Source organism: Musa acuminata, chromosome BXJ2-3 (assembly GCF_036884655.1).
Source record: "Musa acuminata AAA Group cultivar baxijiao chromosome BXJ2-3, Cavendish_Baxijiao_AAA, whole genome shotgun sequence".
In the NCBI taxonomy this organism is placed as follows: domain Eukaryota; kingdom Viridiplantae; phylum Streptophyta; class Magnoliopsida; order Zingiberales; family Musaceae; genus Musa; species Musa acuminata.
The window spans coordinates 42,526,377-42,554,335 of record NC_088340.1 but is presented as its reverse complement, the minus strand read 5'-3'; the positions used below and the strand labels follow the sequence as shown (position 1 = coordinate 42,554,335).

The window sequence follows — 27,959 nt, the reverse complement described above, 5'->3', positions numbered from 1 at the left end:
TCTTCTTTTCCCTTTGGGAAAAGTGGATCAAGTACAGTGAGCTCAGAACATATCAACGTGCTTAACAGTGACGTGCTTTGCATCTTTTTCCATGCACGACCTGCTGCCAAGGGGAAGCAAACTGCTTTTGATCAGTTGATTCATGTAGGATTGGGCAAAGGATAAAGGTGTGATTCGGATTGCCCCATGGCAGCACTTCCATTTTGTTTATTGGCCACTGCTTGCAGGTGGAAGATGAAGTGGAGATGGTAGTTCTTCCACTATGTTTATTGGTCACTGCGTGTAGTGGTTGATGAAGTGGAGATGGTAGTGGTTGATAAAAGTTGAAATATAAAGTAGATATTATTGAGATGAGATGGGTAAGTATTTTAAAATTTATAATTAAATATAAAAAGGTTTTCATAAAAAAAAATTAAACTTTGATTATCCTATAAATATCTAATCTATTTTTAGATTTTGATGAGAAAAAACAAGATGTGAGGTATATTTTTGAGAGAAAACAAGAGTATCCTAGAGAGGGTATTCTCTAAGATTTTTAGAGAGGGTGAGAAAAAAAATAAATTCTTTAAAATGTATATGAGATGGTATATAAGGAAGTCACGTAATTGATGTCATATGATAAAGAATTTAATTTAATTTATCGAACCATAGATGATGTAGACTTTAGTTTTATTCGAGGATATAAACAAGATTTATCGAACCATACTAAATTTTATATTATTTTTTTAATATACTTTTTAGTTTATTAATTTTTAAATATTTTTTAGTTTTAAAAAATTTCTCTTCCTTCCTAAAAGTGTTTGGCAAAAGATGGAGGAGATTGGAAGGTCCTTCTTTGATGCGTGGCATCAGAACTTTGACGCGCAAGAGAGAGAGTGGGATTTGACACCGCAAAACCTAGCGAGAGGGAGCTTTATGCTTAGTAGGGATTGCATTTGCTTTCCAAAAGGAAGAAGGAAAATGAGGACAAAACACTCAGATCATTCTGCCTTTGATGAACGAGAGAGGAGGGCCAGAGATTTCTAGGTTACTACCATCACAATTGCAATGAGCTTTATTCTTGCAGTTAGGCCAGTAAGAACCTTTCCATGCTGCAAAGTCAAGCTTTACCACAGTAAAAACAATGGCCATTCAATGGAGTGTATTTGGTGCACAGTACTGCATGCAATTTACAAGTAGATGTACCAGTATGACGTCAATATATGACCATTCAAGATCTTCATCATTACTTGTGATCATTCTTGATTGCTGACTGCACATGAAGCTCCCAGTTTTTGGATAGGACCACGCAATATCTCCATTATTTTGCTCTAATCGAACATGAAAAATATGCAAAAGAAGTTCCGAGACTACTTTTGTTAGGATATGGATGATACATCTTTTCTTCCTTCCCTGACAAATGGAGAAGAAGGTTGTCATCTCATCATCTTTTTTGTCTCAATATCTTTGCAACTGTAGGAGATGTCAGCCATATTTGATTGCTGTCGTATCTTTGCTCTCATATCAACAATCAAAGAAAGATGTTTTGTTCCATTGAAACTTGCCCCCATTTTTTCTCTTCATTCTTATCACTATGACAAAGTTAGATGAAGCGTTATCATAATTCCATGAGTCACTATAATAGCCTCTCAGTTTCTGATGCTGCTTAACAGAAGCCTTCAACAGATGGAAGAATACTGACAGTGTGTCAAATTCATACACCATTCTCTCAAATGGATGTCTTCCACATAATTCAACAGATCCTTTGGTGATGAAAGTTCATACGGCATGTCTGCATGATCTGTGCCTTCCCTGTCAATCTTTCTCCTTCTTTAGGTGCTGTCAGCCCCACAAACTGGCAGAATATTGTTTGCTAGATTGTGTTTTTGCACTCTCCCGAATCACAACCTGTCATTATTGTTTTCATTGGAGGTGTCCGAGAAAAAAAGCAATCAGTGCTAGGAAAAAAAGCATCAGCCAATCAGCACATTAATGCTATTAAGAATGGTGATGCTGACAGTGCTGAGAAAGGGTCACTCCAAGAACATGGAACATATTCTCGTGAACACCACCAGATTTTTGTGTGCGCCATGTCTTCCATGTGAAGGTTTGTTCTTGATCAGTAATATACCTATTGGTTCTGGACATCAAAAGAACTTGAATGACTTTTCTAATCAACATAATAGTTGAAACTAAAATTTAATCTTTGTTTGAAATATTTCTAATCAACATTCGTTCATTTGTGGGCATGTTTGCTTGTTTCCATGTGCATGCGCATGCATGCAGTGTACGTAAGAATCTTACTGCTGCAGAGGATATATAATATGTAAAAGCTCCATTCCCAGACCTGTGCTTGGTGCTCTTGAATCCCAAGCAACACAGGCCTTTAAGGTACAAAAGAACATGGTTCTCCTTGTCATGTCACCTGCTGCAGCGTAGTTTTCTAGGGTTCTTGAAGGGAGTTCAAGGTAGATCATGGGAAGCCACCTTCTTGCCAGAATTCTTAGCTTCACTTGGAAGCATTTGACCTTCAACAAGCTTCTGGATCACATGTTGTGATGACTTGCATTTTTCACATTTCTTTCATTAAGTAGAAATTTACATATATGTTGTTGGTTTATAGTAATGGGTGGAGTACTGATCTTGATGCTGCTAGAGTTGCAACATAATGTGGAGAGGGCAACATACAGAGGACAAGAAGCTCTGAGATGTTGTGTTAATGGAGGATACTCTTCTAGAGTCTTGTAGCAGAAGGGTGACAAAGCTACTCTATATCACATCTAGATTGAAGCCTCAAAGTTAGTCACATGGTCCTTCAGTTTTGGCCAGGTGTGTAGATGACCAAGAGACCTATCTTAATCAATTTGGAAATGGCTACCATGGTGAGGAAAAGTTGCAGCCCTGTCAAAATAGCTTAGCATACAAGTAATTCTCTCTCTAAAGATATCCTAATTGAATGCTATGAACAAGGAGAATTTACTTTATAGAATGGAACATTTTCATATTGCTAAAGTTTCCATCTTCAACAAGATTATGCTTTCTCTTACTTTCTTAGATCTTAAAGTTCTTTAGCTAATCAAGTCAATGATGCTTAATTTATTCATGTTAAGGCCAAATCCTCAGAAAACAACAAAAGTAAACATCATGATCCATGTTTGCACAAATTATTAGCTTTCATTTGCAATTCATTGAAGGAATGGATACTGTTCCATTCTTTTCTCTTGCAAATAATTGAAGGCAATGGTCTGGTCATTTATCCTGCTTCAACAATTAAGAGTTTTAGTCTTCTAAGCAAGTGTGAAAGTGATGCCTTTGATGCTTTGAGGTTTAGTGTGAAATGGCTCTAAAACAATCAAAAGGAAAAAGGTTATGTAAACATTAAACAGGTAATTATATTTGATATTGACTAGAATCATCAGGGCAGGGATACAATTCCAACCACCATGCAATGACCACAATGCCATTAGCAATGTCAACAGTATGAACTGTGACTAGCAGCTTTGAATGACCCTTTAACAGTGAAGAATATGCCATATGTTGCTTTAAATTTTAGTTCATTAAATACGGATGGACTTAATCAATATATTTTAACTCTACAATCAAGCTTTTAGATATGAAGATTCCAACAAATTTACTTGTCATTTCACATCATTGAACAGAAGAAATAGTTGTGTTTACATATGCAGAGATTTGATTGAATGAATGTGTGGTACTTAGATGTCTTGACAATACAAAATCCCAGTCTATCTTCTCCTAGAAGTTCTCCGATGACGGTGGACTAAATTAAATGAAGGCCATGAATCATCAATGGATCTAAAGGAGCCACAAAGGCATGATGATGAACACTATTTCCAGTTTGGTAGATGGAAATCATAGTATCTTTGATGCCTGACATCATGGAACACATATATTGTATATACACAAGATTCCAGAGCTCTTTCTCCTCCTTCGCTCTATAAATACCACCCCTTCCCCAAGCTCCAATTCCCTTTCCCCCTCTCTTCTTCTTCCTTGCTTAGCTTTCTGCAGGTCCTGCTGCTTTGTTCTTCTCTATCCTTCTTCCTCTTGTCATCCCCATGGCTCCAGTGGCCCTGCTTTTGAGTTTTCTTGGGTTCTCAATCTAAAATCGAAAACCCAACAGATCAATTCTTTGTTCTTGCTGCTGCTTTTGCTTTCTACTTTGGCTGACCTCCCTATTCTTGATCTTTCTGCAGTTATCTACTAGGGAAACTCTGCCAAAATTTTCTCTAAAGATTCTGCAAACAAGCTTCAAAATCTGACCTTTTCTTGATCTTTGGTGTAAAGATACCACCTTGCTGCCGAAAACTGAGGGGAATTCCGTGTTCTATCAGCTCCAAGATTTGATCTTTGTATCCTGAAGACTCCTGTGTGTTTGTCACATGCAGCATCTGTTGCTCTTGACGTTTCTAATTGATGTCGCTTATCCTAAGTGAGATCCTTCTCTCTGGGTTTATGATCAACATCACGCTCAGGCGCAGGACCCATCTCGCTCAGTCCTTCTCTGTTGTCTTCCTTTACTGGTTTTATGTGTTTTCATGAGCTCGTTCTGAGATCTACATATATACATATATATATATACATAGAATCGCCTAGTTTTCTTGATAGTATTTGTCTTGCTATATATTCACACTATTCAGCTATATTTCCAACCAATATATACTCTTTGCTTGAGCACTACCATTAAAATTTATATAGGCTAGTAAGAAAAAGAATATCATTTTCACTGCAAAAAGAACAAAACTTCTATGGCTTCTCCTGTTGGAACACCTTCTGGGTCCAGCCTGCTGCAAAAGTCAGCTTCCGAAGAGGATCTGCAGGCAGTGATGAACCTTAAGATGCAGAAGAGAAAGATATCGAACCGTGAATCTGCGAGGCGGTCCAGGATGCGCAAGCAGAAGCATTTGGATGGTCTCACCGCGCAGATGGGCCAGCTGAGGAAGGAGAACAGCCAGATCTTGACAACCTTCACCCTCACCACGCAGCGGTTTTTTGCAGTGCAGGCTGAGAACTCTGTCCTGAGGACGCAGATGGTGGAGCTCAGCAACAGGCTGCAGTCTCTCAATGACATCCTCCACTGCTTGAAAGCAAAATATAGCATCAGTAGTGGCCCCATGATCACTGATGACTTCATCAATCCGTGGAACCTCATGCGCATGAACCAGCCGATCATGGCTTCAGCCGACAACATGTTTCAGTACTGAAAGATAAGAATCCATCAATGATGTAAAAGCGAAGGCTGCTGCCTGTGCTGTTGCTGTCGGTGCTTTTAGAGCTTCAAATGCTCAAACTGTATAAAACTCCAGTATGTCAAGTCCAAAAGTTGTATGAATGGTATAAAGGGAAAGCTTGGTCACAGATTGTGGCTTGTATGTTGTCTCCTACCTACATAAGCATCCAGAATCATTCTTTTGATTAATCCATTTGGTTCATCAAACTAAGGCATGATTTGAATAGTTAAAAGAGTTGGAGAGATTGAAGAGATCTGAGATCTGACAACAGAACAGCAACTTCCAAGGCCATAGAAAAATACTTTGAATGGTTAAATTCATTATGAATGCATGAGCAAGTCTTCATGGCCAGTCTGATATCTGCTCATTGAGATATATTGAACATAATCACACTTTGTTCTCAGCTGGAATCCCCTGAAGCACTCACTGAAATCAATTTCATGTATATGAAGGATGGATGCTTCCACTGGAGCAATTCTCAATTCATAGTAATATGTCGCATATGTTATGACAACTCATTTGCCCTTCTGTGGACCATTGGTTTGTTTCTGGAAAAGAAGCAATAAGTGATGCAGTAAATTAAGTTTCACTACACTAAAAAGCAGCAGCAAGTTGCCAATAGATTAAGACTCTAAAGAGACTACAACAATTACATGAAACATAAATACAGCATAACAAGAAGAGGATGACATGAGCTTGAGATGCTTAGTGATTCTTTAAGTCATTCTTCGCCATTTGCACTTTGGTTCCTTGAGCTTTACTGCCACCTGCACATAGATCCAATCACAAGTCCTGTCGATCAACTGGAACAGAGCAATCCCGATGCCATGTCTCAGATGTTATCTTTAAACAACAACCTTATTTCTGGACAACACCAAATGGTCATTCATGAAATAAAACACTAGAACATATAAATACATGAAGTCTACTTAGACAGTCTTAGCACTTAGCCACAGTTCAATTGATTCTTCGTCATTATTTTGGGCTTCAGCTTTCAGCTGCACATATCTGCATCCAGCCATAGATGTTGTCATTTTGTTGGAAGAGAGAAATCCTTAAGCCTTGCTTCACGATCACTACGCCGATAGAAACCCCAGAAACAACTATTAATCCCACGACAAAGCTAGTAACATCTAATATTATTGTTTCAAGCATATCTCCATCATCATCTTCTTCTAGTTTGACTCCTGCATCAGCTGAACTGGTGGCAATCTGCTTTTTATTATAGAAACCCCAAAATAGCAGCAAATCGGGAACTTATATAAAGCATTCTGGTAACACCTAAATCAAAGTTCTGCGAGTCCTGCAAAATATGATTTCCAGGAAAAAAGGAACAAATATATATATATATATATATATATATATATATATATATATATATATATATATATATATATATATATATACTCTCATGTTATGAATACGAAAACAAACGCACATAACATTAAATGTTGATTAATGAAAAAAAACACTTAATCAAGAAACATAGAATAAGCAAATGATAGGAATAATTATAATCAAAAGGTCTCAAGCTTTAGCACCCAAATGATAGGAATAAGCAATCTAGAGTGGATTGATATGAATTTATGAAACTTATTTATTAATAATAATTTACTTTTAGAAAAAAAATTGATAGAGATGGATTTTATCTTTGCAAAAAAAAAAATGACGAGTGAGTCTCATGCTATATGAATTTTGAGGAGGATAAAAATATACAGTCTCTTCTCAGAAAAAAAAAGATTCGTCATATGAATAAGACATTGATTTTGGCCAAACACGAAGAGCACGTCCATGATAATGATTACAATTTTATTGTCTAATTATCTCTCCATTTTGTGATTGTCATTATCTTTATCTAATTTGAGCATAATAACACAGTAGATTTTTATTTTCTATTGTAAGAACAATAACAGAAGAACACAGTCTCCACTCTCAAACATTGATTAAATATAGGTAGATTAACTATTTCGATAGCAAACAGAGTATGACATACACTCTTGCAATTAATCTTTTTAGTAGTCAGATATGTATGTATCAATCCATAAGCGAATGCCTTGCGATAGCAAAGTGATGATAGATGGAGATGTTATGATACTAGAACTAATACATGTAATGTATACAGGGAATCCATGATGCTTATTTCAGCTTAATCATGACAGCATAATATGATAACATCATTACATGCTAACGCAAGATTTCGATGCGACTAACTACAAAGGAAAACATGACACACTTTAGGACTTACCGGCAGTTCATGTCGTTGTTTGCCATTTGGATTTGAGCTTCGCAAGCTTAACTGCAAACTGAACATAGATCCAGTCACTGGCCTTGTCGATCCATCGGAAGAAAGCGAATCTGATGGCCTGCTTCATGATGAGCGTGCCAATAAACAGCCAAAAGCCAACCGCAAATCCTACCACAATACTGGTGTACTCCAATAATTTGTCGAGCTTCTCATCATCTTTAACTCTGGCATCAGGTGGAGTTTGATAAACAGGGCAATCTGGCAGTGGCGTACCGCAAAGGTCTTTGTTACCCACATATGTCCATGAGTCAAAGGTCGACAATTGACTACTCGTGGGTATTTTTCCTGATAAGTTGTTATAAGACAGATTCAAACGGGCCAGAAAACTCATAGCAGAAAAGCTCGAAGGTATCTCCCCGGTGAGACTGTTCATCGATAAGTCAAGTGATTCTAGCTGTTTCATATCACCAATCTTTTCTGGAATCCTCCCTGTCAAATGATTGTTGGATAAGTTTAGGAAGCGCAACCCGAGAAGCTTGGTCAGTTCTTTTGGGATTTCACCAGAGAGATGATTATTTGACAAGTCTATACTTGTCACCAGCGAGAGAATGGTTGTGTAATCGACCATTGATCCTTTCGTTGTTAATAAGCTGCTCTCGATATAAGTATAGTTGTTACCTTGGAGCAATGGCCTGGTATCATTTTGTACCTCAACCATGGCAGTGAAATTTCCTAGAGATGATGGTAGGCTACCAAATAAATTGTTGGAAGAAAGATCCAAAACGCGAAGAGAAGTGAGATTCACTGTGTTCTCAGGGATAACACCATATAATATGTTTGACCTCAGACGAAGAACCTTCAATGACGAGAGGTTTCTTCCTATCCATTTCGGAATTTTACCAAATAATTTATTTTCACCTAAATCAAGGGTAATTAATTGGTCACAGTATTTCAAAAATGAAGGAATCATTCCGGATAAATTATTATTATTTAAATGTAAAGATTGTAGAGAGATTGGAAATGAATTATGACAATCTGGGATTTCTCCAATTAAGTGATTGTTCGATAGGTCGAGAACTTCAAGAAAATTCATATTACAAAAGAAGGGAGGGATATCACCGTTGATATGATTATGAGATAAAGATAATAAAATGAGGTACGTAGCTTCTTCGAAGCTCAATGGAATAGGTCCAACAAATGAGTTGTTGGAAAGATCCAATAACAATTGGGGAGCAGAAGGTAATTGACCAGTCAAATAGTTGGAGCTCAAGTTAAGAATTTCTAAACCTTTTGAGAAATTTGAAAACCAAATAGGGAGGCTGCCTGAGACTCCAACTCCGGATAGATAAAGCTTTTGCAATTGTTGTTGAGTCCGAATCCAATCAGGAAATTTTGCTCCTATATGACAAAAGCTTAGATCGATAATCTTGGCACTAAAAGGGGGTTGCCAATCATTTGGTAGCATCACATTCAAGGAGTTGGAAGCGATTATCAATCCTGATAACCTTGTAAGATTTAAAAAGTGTGCCTCGATGATGTTGCCTGCCAGCGAGTTTGAGGAGAGGTCTACCTCTTGTAACTGAGATAATTGGCCCATGCTCGAAGGAATAATCCCGGTTAAATTGTTACCCTTCAGGACTAAGGATGATATAGATGCTCCTTGTGAACAAGTAGACAAACCATAGAATAGATTTGTAAGATCTCCACCAATGTTATTAAAAGACAAATCCAACCGGGTCAAATTGCATAGATCACCCAACGTAGTTGGTATCTGACCTGATAAGTTGTTATATGACATGTCCAAGTTTTGCAAGTAGTGGAGTTTACCGATCTTCTTTGGTATCTGCCCAGAAATATGGTTATTGCTTAAAAATAATATCCGTAGATTTTGAAGATCCCCAATGGTCTCTGGAATGTATCCACTAATATTATTCCTTGATAAATCTAAGTGTACCAAGTTGGCGAGGTTGCCAATGCTTGGTGGTATCCAACCGACAATATTGTTGTATGATAAATCTAAGTATACCAAGTTGGTGAGATTGCCGATGCTCTCTGGTATTTTTCCAATGATGCCATTAAAGGACAAATATAGGTACTCCAATCGGACAGCATCTCCCACGATTGGTGGAATTTCTCCACTGATTGAATTGGCCGACAACCCTAAATGTCGCAAGTTTGTGAAATTCCCCAGAGAAGCAAATATATGTACGATGACATTAAAATTCCATGATAAGTCTAGGTACTCCAGGTCTCTAAGGCTCCCTGGAGGAATATCTCCAGATAATTGATTCCAGCTCAAATCCAAGTGCTTCAGGCCCCTGCTACTGACATTGTTCAGAATTTCACGAATTTCTCCTTTAAAGAAGTTGTCTGACAAATCCAATCCCTTCAGATTACTGAGAGCTCCGAGAGCAGCTTGTACCGACTCGATAGTGAGACTCCCACAGCCAGAAAGAAGGAGGTTCTCGAGGCTGGTGGCGTTAGAAAGCCATCTTAGCATGGCAGACGTGATGTTGGAATTCCAAGACAGATCCAACGTGGCGATGGCTGTCAGATTAGAAGGGGGCAAATGAGATGGAACATATGGCAGGTCTACATAAATCAAATGTAGCACTTCAAGTGTGGAGATTGAATTAATTATGTAGAACCAATTGGTTGCTTTCGAGAGGTTGACAAAACTCATGTCAAGATATTTTAGAGAAGGAATACGGGAGAGCCAATCGAGATCATCAACATGTAGATAACCATACCATCCCTGAAGGTCGAGATAGTGTAGGTTTGAGAGGTTCCCCAACTGAGGAGGAATCAGTCCATCGAACATGGCATTAGATAGGTTGAGATATTCCAAGTGGACTAGTGAAGCGATCATTTTAGGCACAGGGGCATGAGAGAAGTTATTCATGCTCAAATCCAAATATGTCAAATGCTTCAGTTCTTGCAACGAAGGATTTACCTTGCTCCCACCCATTGTTTCCATAATGTCTGAGATATCCCACACATCGTATGTGTAGGGGTAGTGGAGGTCGAGCTTGGTGACATGGCCGGTGGTGTGGTCGCAGGCCACACCTCTCCACCCACAGCAGTCTTTGCCGGTCCAAGATGAAAACCAGTTGTCGGGGTCGTACATATCGGATTTGATGGCGAGGAGAGCTCTCCTCTCGCTTTCCATGCAACTGCTGCCGATTCCCTCCACCTCGACATGATCCTCATCGCCGAAGCCATGGCCGAGACAGCAGGAGACTTGAAGTAGGGCCACGAGCATCATGAGACGCTTCGAGGCAATGCGTCCGTCCTGGAAACTGCCGCTACCAGCTGCAGCCATTGATCGAACGCTCAAGAGAGAAGAAATGTGAAGGTGTGAGGTTGCAGAGGATATCTCTGTGGGTATGTATAGGCACATCACCACCGGAAATCCCCGTGATATCTGGGCACATTCCCTGTAGATTTGATCCCGTGGCTAGCACGCAGTCAAGGTCAATCACTTTAGTGTGGCTAAGAAGTCAAGCAAATTTGATTATGATGCGAGGGTTCCACTGAGCGTTCATTTAAAAAAAAAATAAATAAATATATATATATATATATATATATATATATATATATATATATATATATATATATATATATATATATATATATATATATATATATATATATATATATATATATATATATATATATATATATATATATATATAAAGTTTACGTTCCATGTGGATGGAAGAGACTAATCTTGTAATGATAGATCACAACGTCTTGATTTTCATCTTTATCTTGCATGTGGTGTGAGGTTGGGGGGAAGTCATCCATACTCATCCAAACTTCTATCATGTGGCTAAGATGCAAGTTGAAGTCTTACATTTTTATCCTATATGAATGGGACATGAATTTGATACCATTGAGAGTTAATTGATTAATATGAGAGATTTGGGTGTTCCAGATTTAAATGTGAACAACTTAACGGTTAACAACTTACCATTGAGAGTTAGAACAATAACAAAAGTTGACCAATCAAATTTCTCTATTTACAACTGTTGCAATAGAGATCAAATTTCTCTATTTACGACAAAGATCGCTGAACAAATGTTTTGTCGAAGTAGTCGTAGCCAAAGTGGACAATGAAGTCAAGTTTCTCTTTAACTTACGAAGTCTAACACATTATCTGTAGAATTGATGCAGTGGCTAATACGCAGTCAAGGTCAAGCATACTCGAACTTTAGTGTGGCTAATACGCAATTAGAAGTCAAAGGAAACTTAATTCTGATGTGAGGGTTCCATCCAGCGTTCATTTACTAGTGTGACAAGTGCAACACAAACTTACTTCCATCTTTCAATAGAGCAGGCAAATATAATATACATGTTGATTTCATTGTTCTTTTCTATTTTTAAGGTGATTCTCTGTTGATTCTGTCATCGAATATAACATGGTATATGTATAAGTATAATGACATAAAGCTTATTCAACTCGATTTTAATATAGAATATAAATACAACATTAAATAGTTATTTCGTTGGGTTTTCTATTTTTAGATTATTTTATAGATTTTGGTTTTTTAAATCAAACTTGGATAGGTTCACACTGTAAAGGTATGTAAACATCTTTAAAATAAAGAGCATACATGTTCTTTTTCTGTGTTAAGATGCTCTCGAGTAAATTCCGAAAAAAAGAATGCTCTTCGATAAACACTAATTATGATCATCTTTTCTGAATAAATTATCCAAAAATATTTTTATACAAAACAAAAAAGAATGTAAATTGTTTACGTTCCCCGGCGTGCAAGTCAAGGAGACTTTCAGCGTTGGAAAGTATAGATATTTCTAATGACTTGATGAATAGTTTGATATGGATGGAGTGAAATATTGGAAGAGAGGACTTTTCCAATGATAGATCATGACGCCTTGATTTCCATCTTTGTCTTCTATGTGGTGAGGTTAGAGGGAAGTCATCAATGGCTGAGACGCAAGTCAAAGTCTTGCATCTTGTCGTGTTGTTCGGGCAAAAATTAATGTGAATGAGACAAAGAAGATTTTGTCGATCGGTCAAGAGGAGTCACAATTGCTCAATTAATGTAGATAGAGTTCCAATGTATTTATTATTAACTTGCAACGTAGTGCGGATACACTTTTATCCACCACGAAAAGAGTGGTTGGGACTTTAACGTGCCACTTTTCAAGTGTTGATGTCATTTTTGATTGGTTTATCAAAGTTATAGAATAAATTTGCTTCGAAATCACCATTGTCACAAAATTAGTATCGAGATGAAAGGATTTTCCGAAAGTTTTTCGGTCAATAAGTCGTGAAACAAAGTGTCAAGGCATATCCAACAAAGGCCCTCTTAACTCTTAATTTAGAATGGTACGTAACTTGAGGAGTATTAATGATCGTACCAATGAGTCTTCAATGTTCATACCTAGAGCCTTTCATAGGTAAACATGTAACAACTATCTCCATTTAAGTAGATAATTATTTTTTAGTAAATAGTTTTATAGAACATTAGCTATTACCCAAACGTCAAAGTGTCATTCGTCAAGCATTAATGTCAATATTATACGTTGATTATGCATCATTACATACGTAAGATTAATTAGACATCTAACTTGGTGTCGGATTCATGCCGACATGGCATTCGATTTTTCACTTGTTTATTTTTCTTAAATCACTCAAATAACTGTTTATGAAGAAGCAAGTGCTTATAAAGAAGAGAACATAATGAACCCAAGCTCTACTCACACATTCAAAGAGCCAATGGACTAATGCCCACCAACTAAGCATCGACGTTATTATGTCAAAATTATATTCATTTGCTTTTCTATTTTTAGATGATTTTAGATATTTTTAAATCAAATTTGGACAGGTTCACACTCAAACCCTATAAAACTAGGTAACAATCTTTAAAACAAAGCGCACACTTTTTCTCTTTTTGTCTTAAGGATGCTCCCAAGTAAACTAAAAAAGAATGCTCTTAGGTAAAAAACTAATTATGATCGATTTTCTGAGTAAATTATTTAAAAATATTTTCATATAAAAGAAAAAAATATATATATAAATGTTGATGTTTCCGGACGTGCACGTCAAGAAGATTTTCGGTGTTGAAAGAAAAGTATAGATATTTCTCATGACGCGATGAATGGTCGGAAGAGGTGAATTAGCATGAAAGGTCATTTCGACCTTCTTTTCCATATGGTGTGAGGTTAGAAAGAAGTTGCCTATGAGTGTATGAGATTAGAACACTCATCCAAGCTTCTATGATATGGTTGAGAAAGTCAACATGAATAAGATACATATCTATCTCTTGGAGACTGCATTCCATAGTTAAGAAATAAGACATGAGACATGATTGATTAATGCGTGAGACTTTCGTGTTTCATAAATGTCAGAGATTTAGATATTAAGAGTTTAACCGTGAAAGAAAAGTTCAACTAATGATAAAGATGTTATAGTTAAATGATTTATTAACATCGAAGATTTTGTTGACCAGTCAATTGGAAGCACATTCGATCAATTATTATAAATGGAGTTTCAATTTATTCATTAATAATATAGTATAGATCCATATTTTCCTATGACAACTAAAGTAGTTGGGACTTTCACACATTACTTCATAAGTGTAGACATTTATTTTGATTGTATATTATATTTATCAATATTATAGAGCTAACCTCCTTTTCGATTACCTTTGTCATAAGTTTAGTTTATTAAAATAACATTTATATTTATTAGAGAGTACTTAAAATTTTGATCCAATTTTTTGATCTTATATCTCAGTCATTAAGGCCCAGCAACCTAATAATCTTTGGTAAGAATGCTTTGATACCGTATATAGGAAAGATTAGTAGGTTACGTAGCCATAAGATATAGATAGAGTCAGGTGAAAATATCATATGATAAACGATGAAAATAAATAAATAAATGAGTTAACATGACTCAAATTATCACATAAACATCGTTATTACGTACAGAAGAAAAATCAAAATAAAAATTAAATCTTAGAAAAAATTTATTCATTAACACCATCACGACTTCCTTAGAAAAAAAAATCCAAAATTTGCCAAATAAAACAAAATTGCCCGCTGTCAATCAAAGTTGACCATGGTTGACCAGTCAACTTCCTCTTCATCCTACTCCTCAGGTGCTGCAATGAGCACGGTGACCGGCCGGCGACGGAGATCGGTGACCGGACTTTTCGCCGGAGAAGAACTTGGCCGGATTTGGGTTCCTTCCTCAACCTTCACCTCGCTTCTTCTCTCCTTCGCTTCCCTCGCTGTTGTTCCCCAAAGCTCCATTTATAGGAGCAAGGGAAGGTAGAGGGCTCGCCGCCTGTGAGCGGAGAGGTGCGACCGCACGTGGGCGGTTGCGGCGGACGACTGCGGCTGAGGCGCACGACTTCGGCGACTGTGGGTGCTGCAGGCGGTGCGGGCCCACGGGGAGGCGGCGATGAAGACCGCGGGCTACGGCCGCGGTGAGGACTGCGAGCTCGAAACGCCCCCGGGTGCGGCGGTGCATTGTGTGAACGCAGGCGCGGGGAACGGCTGCGGCGAGGAACGCAGGAGGGGTCGGTGAGAAGTTGACTTCGGTCAACATCCCCGGTTGGGTTGATTCGGGTCGAGCCAAATCCGACTCAATCTTTAGCACCCGAATGATTGGCATAAGGAGTTTAATACTCATAAAATTTTTTGGACAAGTTTGCTTGGTTGAACACTATTTTTAATTTTTAAAAAAATAATTATTTTTCTTATAAAAAGAATTCCTAAAAAAAAGGAATAAATTATAGAAAGAGTCCAAAATTATATAATCTCATCTTAGAAAAAAGAGAGAAAAAAAAGTGACTTACACTTGAATGAGTGATGGACTACCAAATATCAAGAGCATATATGTCCACAATAATATAATGGTCACAATTATATTTTGTAATCATACTATGTGTATCTTTATCTAATTGAGCATACTAAGATACTTGAATTTTTTCCTTTTTTCTTATTTTCTAAGAAAAATAACTGGAAAAAATACAATCTCAACAAATGCAACCATATTTACTATCTCATTAGCAATATGTGAGAGTTGGGTGTTTATGAAGTTGGAGATTTAGATGTGAAGAGCTTTAACTTTGAAACAACCGGAAATCCTCATGACTTGTGCGCACACCGCGTGTGGAATTGATCCTGTGGCTAAGATGTACTTAATCAAAGTCAAGGACACTTAATTGTGATGTGAGGGTCGGATGATTCATATAAGACGGCCCTAATTTCCATCATTGACCAGTTCATTTGCGAGTGCAACACTTGAGACTCGTCAAACTTACCTCGATATTTTAATAGAGTAAACAAATATGATATATACACTGATTTTATTATATGTTTCTATTTTAAAGTCAAATCTGATACAGTTTTAGGTTGATTTTGCAATCGAGTGTAACATAATTTATTTATGAGTATAAGGCTATAAAATTTAGTCCACTCACCTCAATCTTTACAAATATAACATTAAGTAGTATTTTCATTAATTTTTCTATTTTTAGATGATTTTAGATATTTTTAAAATCAATTTTGGATAGGTTTATGCTCAAATCCTATAAAACTACGTAACAATCTTTCAAATACAGAGTATACTTTTCCTTTTATTGTCTTGAGGATGCTCCCAATAAATTCTGAAAAAAGAATGCTCTTGGTAAAAAGTTAATTATGACTTATTTTCTAAGTAAATTATCTAAAAATTCTTTCATATAAAAGAAAAAAAAAAGAGTAAATGTTGATGTTCCCTGACGAACACGTCAAGAAGATTTTCGGTGTTGAAAAGCATGGATACTGAATGACTGGATATAGGATGGAAGAGGTGAATTGCCACGAAAGATCTTCACACCTTTGATTTCCACCTTCTATGTGGCATGAGGTTGGAAAGAAGTTGTGTATGAGTGTGTAAGGTCTGAACACTCATCCAAGCTTCTATCATGTGGCCAAGAAAGTCTTACATTTTGCTCGGTGCAAGTCAATTTGAATGAGACACATATGTCTCTTGGAGACTTGATGCATGCATGTTGGTCAACGTGAATGAGAGTTGACTGATTAATATATGAGACTTGGGCGTTTGATGAATATTGAAGATTTAGAAGTGAAGAGTTTAATCGTGAAAGAAAAAATCAACTCATGTAATAGTTGAATGATTTATTAATGCTTGAAATTTATTGACCAATAGGAGTCACATTTGTTTGATTACCATAAATGGAGTTCCAATTTGTTTATTAGTAATATAGTGTGGATATATTTTTTTCTTTGATCACAAGAGTGCATGCCACTTCCTAAGTGTCGATATCAATTTTGATTGTATGTATGTTTATCAATTTTATAGAGCTATCCTCCTTTCGGACAACCTATATCCCAAGTTTAGTATGATGATAAAATAACTCAATTAAATGATTTCTATCAATTCTCGAGATATACTCGAGAATACGTCTTAAATATATACGTTAGAAAGTATGTAATTTAAGGAGAAATACCCTTAGAACTTATCAACCAATGCAAATTATAAAACTAAACCGAGGATATATTCGACAATAGCCCTTCAACTCTTAAGATAGAGCTTATCAACTAATGAGTCTTTAAGGATCGAGTCTTTTATAGTTAAAATATGTAACTATCTCCATTTAGTAGATAGTTATTTTGTAACGAGTAATTTTGTAATTTGAGTCATATTAGAACTTGGTAATCATGACAAGTAATTTATAGATATTTGCTATCCAATTAAGTCTTAGGTTACTGGCATTCAATTTTTGATGTCCTCAATTCGAGATGATTTGGAAAGACACTAATTGACCATATTTAGACGTCAACATGTCACCAGCAAACAGAGTGTGACAGACCATTCTTTGAATATAGCATTCTTCTTTTATAAATGATCTAAATAAATAGTAAGACTAGTAACACTCTGTTCTTGCAATTAACATTTTATTACATTGTTGTGGAAATTCAATGGTGACTCAAACAAAGGCTTAATTCACATCAAATTTGTAGTGGACGAAGAAAAAGAAACATCCATCGTGATAAAAGATTGTTATATGTAGTCAAATGTAAGGTTGCAAAGTGCAAGAACCCAAACAAACTGATGGAAGAAACTATTTCGAAGGCCTTAGAAAGGGCCAACCTTGGAAGATGAGAAACATAATTGTTTTGTACGGACTCACTTGAATGGATCAATTTTATAAAGAATAACGTAAGGATGTCTTGAGACTTACGAAATCTTCATAGTGATATAGAACGATTAGCCAATAAAATCAATATCATTATTTTTTTAATATATACGAGGAGTCTATAATGGCTTAGAGACGGATAACTAATTACTAAGCATTTTAATAGACAAGTAATGCCTTTGTCCTTCTTGTATGAGCAGTTTGATCCTTGAATGAATTTGCATTCCTTTTTCAAGTTCAACAAACAAGCAGCAGTGTCTTCAAGACAACGCAACACCAAATGATCATACGTGACTCAAAACACTAGAACACACAAATACATGGAATATATATACATAGACAATCTTAGCACTTAGCCACAGTTCAATTGATTCTTCGTCATTATTTTGGACTTCGGCTTTCAACTGCACGTACATCGATCCTTCTGCCTCGTTTCATGATCACTATTCCAATAGAAACCCCAAAAGCCAACTATGAATCCCATGACGATACTAGTAACATCTATGTTATTGTTTCAAGCTTATCACCATCATCATCTTCTTCTAGTTTGACTCCTGCATCATCTGCTTTTATTATAGGAACACCAAAACAGCTGCAAATTTGATAACTTATGCATAGCATTCCAATAACACCTAAAACAAAGCCCTGCATGTCCTGCAAAATGTGACTTCCAGGAAAAAGAAACAAAAAAAAAAAACCTAAGACTTAAGTACGCCGAAACAATCACACATAACATAAAATGTTGATCTGTCAAAAAAATCATTCAAGAAACATAGAATATCTTTCTTAAGATAATTATATAATCAAATGTCTCGAGCTTTAGCACCCGAATGATAGGAATAAGCAGTCTAAACTGTGATAGACATGAATTTGAAAATATATTTATAAATAATAATTTACTTCTAGAAAAATTTGATGGATAAATTTGTTTGGTCGAACATGGATTTTATTTTTTTTCAAAAAAATTACTTTTTGTAAAAAAATAGATATATAAATGGTTAATAATGATTTTTTTTAAGAGTGAGTCTCATAGTAATATGAATTTTGATGATGATCAAAATATATGATCTCATCTTAGAAAAAAAAGATTTGGTACTTGAATAAAACATCGATTTTGGCCAAATACCAAGATCATGTCCACAACAATGGTTACGATTTTATTGTCTAATTGTATCACTAGAGCATAATAACATGGTTGATTTTTCTTTTATTGTAACAACAATAACAGGAGAAAACAATCTCTATGAAACAATGAACTTTGTATATAATCTCAAGAAATATAATTGGTTTTGGCAAAAAAGGGACCAACCGAGTATGACAGAGACTCTTGCAATCAATCTTTTAGTTGTCAGATATGTATCGATTGATAAACGAAGGCCAGACGATAGCAAAATGATGATAGATGGAGATGTTATGATACTATAACTAATACATATAACGATTATAGACCATCGATGATGCTCATTTCAGCTTAATCATGACAGCATAATATGATAACATCATTACATGCTAACGCAAGATTTCGATGCGACTAACTACAGAGGAAAACATGACACACTTTAGCACTTACCGGCAGTTCATTGCGTTGTTTGCCATTTGGATTTGAGCTTCGCAAGCTTAACTGCAAACTGAACATAGATCCAGTCAATGGTCCTGTCGATCCGTCGGAAGAAAGCGAATCTGATGGCCTGCTTCATGATGAGAGTGCCAATAAACAGCCAAAAGCCAACCACAAATCCGACCACAATACTGGTGTACTCCAATAATTTGTCGAGCTTCTCATCATGTTTAACTCTGGCGTCAGGTGGAATTCGATAAACAGGGCAATTTGGAAGTGGCGTACCGCAAAGGTCTTTGTTACCCACATATGTCCATGAGTCAAAGGTTGACAATTGACCACTCGTTGGTATTTTTCCTGATAAGTTGTTGTAAGACAGATTCAAACGGGCCAGGAAATTCATAGCAGAAAAGCTCGAAGGTATCTCCCCCGTGAGACTGTTCACAGATAAGTCAAGCGATTCCAATATTTTCATGTCACCAATGTTTTCTGGAATCCTCCCCGTCAAATGGTTGTTGGATAAGTTTAGGAAGCGCAATCCGAGAAGCTTTGTCAGTTCTTTTGGGATTTCACCAGAGAGATAATTATTTGACAAGTCTATGCTTGTCACCAGCGAGAGAATGGTTGTGTAATCAATCGTTGATCCCTTTGTTGTGACTAAGATGCTCTCGATGTAAGAATAGTAATCTTCAATCAATGACCTCGTGTCATTTTGTACCTCAACCATGGCAGTGAAATTTCCAAGAGATGATGGTAGGCTACCAAATAAATTGTTGGAAGAGAGATCCAAAACCCGAAGAGAAGTGAGATTCACTATGTTCTCAGGGATAACACCATATAATAAGTTTGACCTCAGACGAAGAACCTTTAATGATGAGAGGTTTCTTCCTATCCATTTCGGAATTTTACCAAATAATTTATTTTCACCTAAATCAAGGATAATTAATTGGTCGCAGTATTTCAAAAATGAAGGAATCATTCCGGATAGGTTGTTATTATTTAAATGCAAAGAATGTAGATAGGTTGGAAATGAGTTATGACAATTCGGGATTTTTCCAATTAAGTAATTATTAGATAGGTCGAGAACTTGGATATTCAGATTACAAAAGAAGGAAGGGAAATCACCATTGATATGATTATGAGACAAAGATAACAAAATGAGTCCTGTAGCTTTTTTGAAGCTCAATGGAATAGGTCCGACAAATAAGTTGTTGGAAAGATTCAACATGAATTGGGGAGCAGAAGGTAATTGACCAGTCAAATAGTTGGACTTCAAGTTAAGAACATCCAAACCTTTTGAGAAATTTGAAAACCAAATAGGGAGGCTGCCTGAGACTCCAACTCCGGATAGATAAAGGCTTTGCAATTGTTGTTGAGTCTGAAACCATTCAGGAAATTTTCCTCTGAGATGACAAAAGCTCATATCGATAGTGATGGCACTAAAAGGGGGTCGCCAATCATTTGGTAGCATCACATTCAAGGAGTTGGAAGCGATTATCAATTCTGATAACCTTGTAAGATTTAAAAAGTGTGCTTCGGTGATGTTGCCTGCCAGCGAGTTTGAGGAGAGGTCTACCTGTTGTAACTGAGATAATTGGCCCATGCTCGAAGGAATAATCCCGGTTAAATTGTTACCCTTCAGGGCTAAGAATGATATAGATGCTCCTTGTGAACAAGTAGACAAACCATAGAATAGATTTGTAAGATCTCCACCAATGTTATTAAAAGACAAATCTAACCAGGTCAAATTGCATAGATCACCCAATGTCGTTGGTATTTGACCTGATAAGTTGTTATATGACATGTCCAAGTATTGTAAGTAGTGGAGTTTACCGATCGTCTTTGGTATCTGCCCAGAAATATAGTTATTGCTTAAAAATAACATCCATAGATTTTGAAGATCCCCAATGGTTTGTGGTATTTGTCCAGAAATACGATTGTTAGATAAATATAATTCCTCCATATGGATGAGAGTACCCAAAGTCTCTGGAATGTATCCGCTAATATTATTCCTCGATAAATCTAAGTGTACCAAGTTGGTGAGGTTGCCGATGCTCGGTGGTATCCAACCGACAATATTGTTGTATGATAAATCTAAGTATACCAAGTTGGTGAGGTTGTCGATGCTCGGTGGTATCCATCCCACAATTTTGTTGCCTGATAAATGTAATTCCAATAGGTTACTGAGGTTGCCGATGGCCTGTGGTATTTTTCCGTTGATGCCAGTATTGGACAAATCTAGGTACTCCAATCGGACAGAATTTCCTACGGTTTGTGGAATTTCTCCGCTGATTGAATTGCCCCGCAAGTCTAAATGTCGCAAGTTTGTGAGATTCCCCAGAGAAGCTAAGATATGCACGTCGACAATATAATTCGCTGATAAGTCCAGGTACTCCAGGTCTCTAAGGCTCCCTGGAGGAATATCTCCAGATAATCGATTCGATCTCAAATCCAAGTGCTTCAGGCCACTGCTGCTACTGACATTGTTCAGAATTTCACGAATTTCTCCTTTAAGGGAGTTGAATGACAAATCCAACTCCTTCAGATTACTGAGAGCTCCTAGAGCAACTTGTACCGACTCGATAGTGAGACTCCCAGTGCCTACCGAATCGATAAATTGATTACTGGTGCCAAAAAGAATAAGGTACTCGAGACTGGTGGCATTAGAAAACCATCTTAGCATGGCAGACGTGATGTTGGAATTCTGAGACAGATCCAACCTAACAATGGCTGTTAGATTGAAAGGGGGCAAAGGAGATGAAACATATGGCAGGTCTACATAATTCAAATGTAGCACTTCAAGTGTGGGAATAGAATTAATTACGTAAAACCAATTGGTCGCCTTGCTGAGATCGACATAACTCATGTCAAGATATTTTAGAGAAGGAATACGGGAGAGCCAATCGAGATCATCAACATGTAGAAAATCATCATGATACCATCCCCGAAGGTCGAGATAGTGTAGGTTTGAGAGGTTCCCCAGCTGAGGAGGAATTGGTCCATCGAACATGGCATAAGATAGGTTGAGATATTCCAAGTGGACCAGTGAAGCGATCATTTTAGGCACAGGGGCATGAGAGAAGTTATTCATGCTCAAATCCAAATATGTCAAATGCTTCAGTTCTTGCAACGAAGGATTTACCTTGCTGATGCCTATTGGTTTCCAAAACGTATCCCATATATCGTCTGTATAGGGGTAGCGGAGGTCGAGCTTGGTGACATGGCCCGTGGTGTTGTCGCAGGCCACACCTCTCCACCCACAGCAGTCTTTGCCGGTCCATGTAGAGAACCAGTTGTCGGGGTCGTACATATCGGATTTGATGGCGAGGAGAGCTCTCCTCTCGCTCTCCATGCAACTGCTGCTGAATCCCTCCACCTCGACATGATCCTCATCGCCGGATCCATGGCCGAGACAGCAGGAGACGAGAAGTAAGGCCACGAGCATCATGAGACGCTTCGAGGCAATACGTCCGAACTGGAAACTGCCGCTACCAGCTGCAGCCATTGATCGAACGCTCAAGAGAGAAGAAATGTGAAGGTGTGAGGTTGCAGAGGATGTCTCTGTGGGTATGTATAGGCACATTCCCTGTAGATTTGATCCCGTGGCTAGGACGCAGTCAAGGTCAATCACTTTAGTGTGGCTAAGAAGTCAAGCAAATTTGATTATGATGTGAGGGTTCCACTGAGCGTTCATTTAAATATATATATATATATATATATATATATATATATATATATATATATATATATATATATATATATATATATATATATATATATATATATATATAAAGTTTACGTTCCCAACCAATCAAAAGCTTGGAAATGGAAAGCGACGCTTCTGCGTGTTGGATACTGCACATACACAACTTGTTGGCATCCAAAGTGGACAATGAAGTTAAGTTACGAAGTCTAACACACATTATCTGTAGAATTGATGCAGTGGTTAATACGCAGTCAAGGTCAAGCATACTCGAACTTTAGTGTGGCTAATACGCAGTTAGAAGTCAAAGGAAACTTAATTCTGATGTGAGGGTTCCATCCAGCGTTCATTTACTAGTGTGACAAGTGTAATACAAACTTACTTCCATCTTTCAATAGAGCAGGCAAATATAATATACATGTTGATTTCATTTTTCTTTTCTATTTTTACGGTGATTCTCTGTTGATTCTGTCATCGAATATAACATGGTATATGTATAAGTATAATGACATAAAGCTTATTCAACTCGATTTTAATATAGAATATAAATACAACATTAAACAGTAATTTCATTGGGTTTTCTATTTTTAGATTATTTTATAGATTTTGGTTTTTTAAATCAAACTTGGATAGATTCACACCATAAAGGCATGTAAAAAATCTTTAAAATAAAGAGCATACATGTTCTTTTTCTGTCTTAAGATGCTCTCGAGTAAATTCGGAAAAAAAGAATGTTCTTCGATAAACACTAATTATGATCATCTTTTCTGAATAAATTGTCCAAAAATATTTTATACAAAATAAAAAAAAGATGTAAATTGTTTATGTTCTCCGACGTGCAAGTCAAGGAGACTTTCGACATTGGAAAGTATAGATATTTCTGATGACTTGATGAATGGTTTGATATGGATGGAGTGAAATATTGGAAGAGAAGACTTTTCCAATGATAGATCATGACGCCTTGATTTCCATCTTTGTCTTCTATGTGGTGAGGTCAGAGGGAAGTCCTCCATGGCTGAGATGCAAGTCAAAGTCTTGCATCTTATCGTGTTGTTCGGGCAAAAATTAATGTGAATGAGATAAAGATTAGCGTCGAAGATTTTATCAACCGGTTAAGAGGAGTCACAATTGCTCAATTAATGTAGATGGAGTTTCAATGTATTTATTATTAACTTGCAACGTACTGCGGATACACTTTTATCCACCACGAAAAGAGTGGTTGGGACTTTAACGTGCCACTTTTCAAGTGTTGATGTCATTTTTGATTGGTCTATCAAAGTTATAGAATAAATTTGCTTCAAAATCACCATTGTCACAAAATTAGTATCAAGATGAAAGGATTTTCCAAAAGTTTTTCGGTCAATAAGTCATGAAACTAAGTGTCAAGGCATATCCAACAAAGGCCCTCTTAACTCTTAATTTAGAATGGTATGTAACCTGAGGAGTATTAATGATCGTACCAATGAGTCTTCAATGTTCATACCTAGAGCCTTTCATAGGTAAACATGTAACAATTATCTCCATTTAAGTAGATAATTATTTTTTAGTAAATAGTTTTATCAGAACATTAGCTATTACCCAAACGTAAAAGTGTCGTTCGTCAAGCATTAATGTCAATATTATATGTTGATTATGCATCATTACATACGTAAGATTAATTAGACATCTAACTTGGTGTCGGATTCATGCCGACATGGCATTCGATATTTCACTTGTTATTTTTCTTAAATCACTCAAATAGCTGTTTATAAAGAAGCAAGTGCTTATAAAGAAGAGAACATAATGAACCCAAGCTCTACTCACACGTTCAAAGAGCCAATGGACTAATGCCCACCAACTAAGCATCGACGGTATTATGTCAAAATTATATTCATTTGCTTTTCTATTTTTAGATGATTTTAGATATTCTTAAATCAAATTTGGACAGGTTCACACTCAAACCCTATAAAACTAGGTAACAATCTTTAAAACAAAGCGCACACTTTTTCTCTTTTTGTCTTAAGGATGCTCCCAAGTAAACTAAAAAAGAATGCTCTTAGGTAAAAAACTAATTATGATCGATTTTCTGAGTAAATTATTTAGAAATATTTTCATATAAAAGAAAAAATATATATATAAATGTTGATGTTTCCGGATGTGCACGTCAAGAAGATTTTCGGTGTTGAAAGAAAAGTATAGATATTTTTCATGACGCGATGAATGGTCGGAAGAGGTGAATTAGCATGAAAGGTCATTTCGACCTTCTTTTCTATATGGTGTGAGGTTGGAAAGAAGTTGCCTATGAGTGTATGAGGTCTGAACACTCATCCAAACTTCTATGATATGGCTGAGAAAGTCTTATTTTAGTCGGGTGCAAGTCAACGTCAATAAGATACATATCTATCTCATGGAGACTCTAATGTATTCCATGGTTAAGAAATAAGATATAAGACATGATTGATTAGTACGTGAGACTTTCGTGTTTCATGAATGTCGGGGATTTAGATATTAAGAGTTTAACCGTGAAAGAAAAGTTCAACTAATGATAAAGATGTAAGAGTTGAATGATTCATTAACATCAGAGATTTTGTTGACCAGTCAATCGAAAGCACATTCGATTAATTATTATAAATGGAGTTTCAATTTATTCATTAATAATATAGTATAGATCCAAATTTTTCTACAACGACTAAAGTAGTTGGGACTTTCACACATCACTTCATAAGTGTTAACATCGATTTTGATTGTATATTATATTTATCAATATTATAGAGCTAATCTCCTTCCGGATTACCTTTGTCACAAGTTTAATTTATTAAAATAATATTTATATTTATCAGAGAGTACTTAAAATTTCGATCTAATTTTTCGATCTTATATCTCATGTTAGTCGTTAAGGCCCAGCAACCTGATAATCTTTGGTAAGAATGCTTTGATACCGTATATAGGAAAGATTAGTAGGTTACATACCCATAAGATATAGATCGAGTCGGTGAAAATATCATATGATAAATGATGAAAAATAAAAATAAATGAGTTAACATGACTCAAATTATGACATAAACATCGTTATTACGTACACAAGAAGAAGAAAAATCAAAATAAAAAATTAAATCGTAGAAAAAATTTATTCATTAACAACACCATCACGACTTCCTTAGAAAAAAAAATCCAAAATTTGCCAAATAAAACAAAATTGCCCGCTGTCAATCAAAGTTGACCATGGTTGACCAGTCAACTTCCTCTTCATCCTACTCCGCAGGTGCTGCAATGAGCACGGTGACCGGCCGGCGACGGAGATCGGTGACCGGACTTTTCGCCGGAGAAGAACTTGGTCGGATTTGGGTTCCTTCCTCAACCTTCACCTCGCTTCTTCTCTCCTTCGCTTCCCTCGCTGTTGTTCCCTAAAGCTCAATTTATAGGAGCAAGGGAAGGTGGAGAGCTCGCCGCCTGTGAGCGGAGAGGTGCGACCGCACGTGGGCGGTTGCGGCGGACGACTTCGGCGACTGTGGCTGCGGCAGGCGGTGTGCGGGCCCACGGGGAGGCGGCGATGAAGACTGCGGGCTGCGGCCGCGGCGACGAACGCAGGACGGGCCGGTGAGAAGTTGACTTCGGTCAACATCCCCGGTTGGGTTGATTCGGTTCGAGCCAAATCCGACTCAATCTTTAGCACCCGAATGATTGGCATAAGAAGTTTATACTCATAAAAAAATTTTGGACAAGTTTGCTTGGTAGAACACAAATTTTAATTTTTTAAAAATAATTATTTTTCTTATAAAAGGAATTCCTAAAAAAATAAGAATAAATTATAGAAAGAGTCCAAAATTATATAATCTCATCTAAAGAAAAAGAGAGAAAAAAAGTGACTTACACTTGAATGAGTGATGGACTACCAAATATCAAGAGCATATATGTCCACAATAATGGTCACAATTATATTTTGTAATCATACTATGTGTATCTTTATCTAATTGAGCATTTCTTATTTTCTAAGAAAAATAACCGGAAACAAAACATCTCAACAAATGCCAACTATATTTACTATCTCATTAGCAATATGTGAGAGTTGGGTGTTTATGAATGTTGGAGATTTAGATGTGAAGAGCTTTAACTGTGAAACAACCGGAAATCCTCTTGACTTGTGCGCACACCGCGTGTGGAATCGATCCCGTGGCTAAGATGCACTTAATCAAAGTCAAGGGCACTTAATTGTGATGTGAGGGTTGGATGATTCATATAAGACGGCCCTAATTTCCATCATTGACCAGTTCATTTGCGAGCGCAACAATTGAGACTCGTCAAACTTACCTCGATATTTTAATAGAGTAAACAAATATGATATATACACTGATTTTATTATATGTTTCTATTTTAAAGTGACTTTTGTAGTTTGTGAAGTCAAATATGATACATTTTTAGGTTGATTTTGCAATCGAGTGTAACATAATTTATTTATGAGTATAAGGCTATAAAATTTAGTCCACTCGCCTCAATCTTTACAAATATAACATTAAGTAGTATTTTCATTAATTTTTCTATTTTTAGATTATTTTAGATATTTTTAAAATCAAATTTGGATAGGTTTATGCTCAAATCCTATAAAACTACGTAACAATCTTTAAAATACAGAGTATATTTTTCCTTTTATTGTCTTAAGGATGCTCCCAATAAACTCTGAAAAAAGAATGCTCTTGGTAAAAAGTTAATTATGACTTATTTTCTTAGTAAATTATCTAAAAATTCTTTCATATAAAAGAAAAAAAAAGTAAATGTTGACGTTCGGTGTTGAAAAGCATGGATATTGAATGATTGGATATAGGATGGAAGAGGTGAATTGCCACGAAAGATTTTCACACCTTTGATTTCCACCTTTTATGTGGCGTGACGTTGGAAAGAAGTTGTGTATGAGTGTGTAAGGTCTAAACACTCATCCAAGATTTTCTCATGACATGATGAATGGTTGGATGTGGGATGGAAGAGGCGAATCTTCCATGAAAGGCCTCCACTCCTTGATTTCCTCTTTAATTTCCACGTGGTGTGAGTTTGAAAAGTAGTAGTTACCTATGAG

At 36.5% G+C, this 27,959-nt stretch overlaps 3 protein-coding genes across 7 annotated transcripts; 1 reads left to right on the top strand and 2 right to left on the bottom strand.

Moving 5' to 3' along the window:
- The first annotated feature begins 4,745 nt into the window (after positions 1-4,745).
- On the top strand, positions 4,746-5,381 carry LOC135608410 (bZIP transcription factor 11-like). Its single transcript, XM_065101266.1, has one exon. It carries the CDS (start codon positions 4,746-4,748, stop codon positions 5,199-5,201), a length of 456 nt encoding a protein of 151 aa, XP_064957338.1. The 3' UTR covers positions 5,202-5,381.
- A 437-nt stretch (positions 5,382-5,818) lies between these two features.
- LOC135608409 (receptor-like protein EIX1) lies at positions 5,819-10,833 on the bottom strand. Of its 2 annotated transcripts, none has more exons than XM_065101264.1 (2): positions 7,474-10,833; positions 5,819-6,531 (listed from the first exon to the last, which is right to left on the bottom strand). In XM_065101264.1, the coding sequence occupies exon 1, from the start codon at positions 10,793-10,795 to the stop codon at positions 7,481-7,483; it is 3,315 nt and encodes a 1,104-aa protein (XP_064957336.1). In that variant the 5' UTR covers positions 10,796-10,833; the 3' UTR covers positions 5,819-6,531; positions 7,474-7,480. The 2 variants fall into 2 exon arrangements, with proteins under 2 accessions (XP_064957336.1, XP_064957337.1); XM_065101265.1 differs by having other exon boundaries at positions 5,819-6,429.
- A 7,018-nt stretch (positions 10,834-17,851) lies between these two features.
- Positions 17,852-22,746, bottom strand: LOC103974174 (receptor-like protein EIX2). 4 transcript variants are annotated; one of them, XM_065101261.1, is made up of 2 exons: positions 19,222-22,746; positions 17,852-18,318 (listed from the first exon to the last, which is right to left on the bottom strand). In XM_065101261.1, exon 1 carries the CDS (start codon positions 22,712-22,714, stop codon positions 19,229-19,231), a length of 3,486 nt encoding a protein of 1,161 aa, XP_064957333.1. In that variant the 5' UTR covers positions 22,715-22,746; the 3' UTR covers positions 17,852-18,318; positions 19,222-19,228. The 4 variants fall into 4 exon arrangements, with proteins under 4 accessions (XP_064957333.1, XP_064957334.1, XP_064957332.1 ...); XM_065101262.1 differs by having other exon boundaries at positions 17,852-18,305; XM_065101260.1 differs by having other exon boundaries at positions 17,852-18,296.
- Between the last annotated feature and the right edge of the window lie 5,213 nt (positions 22,747-27,959).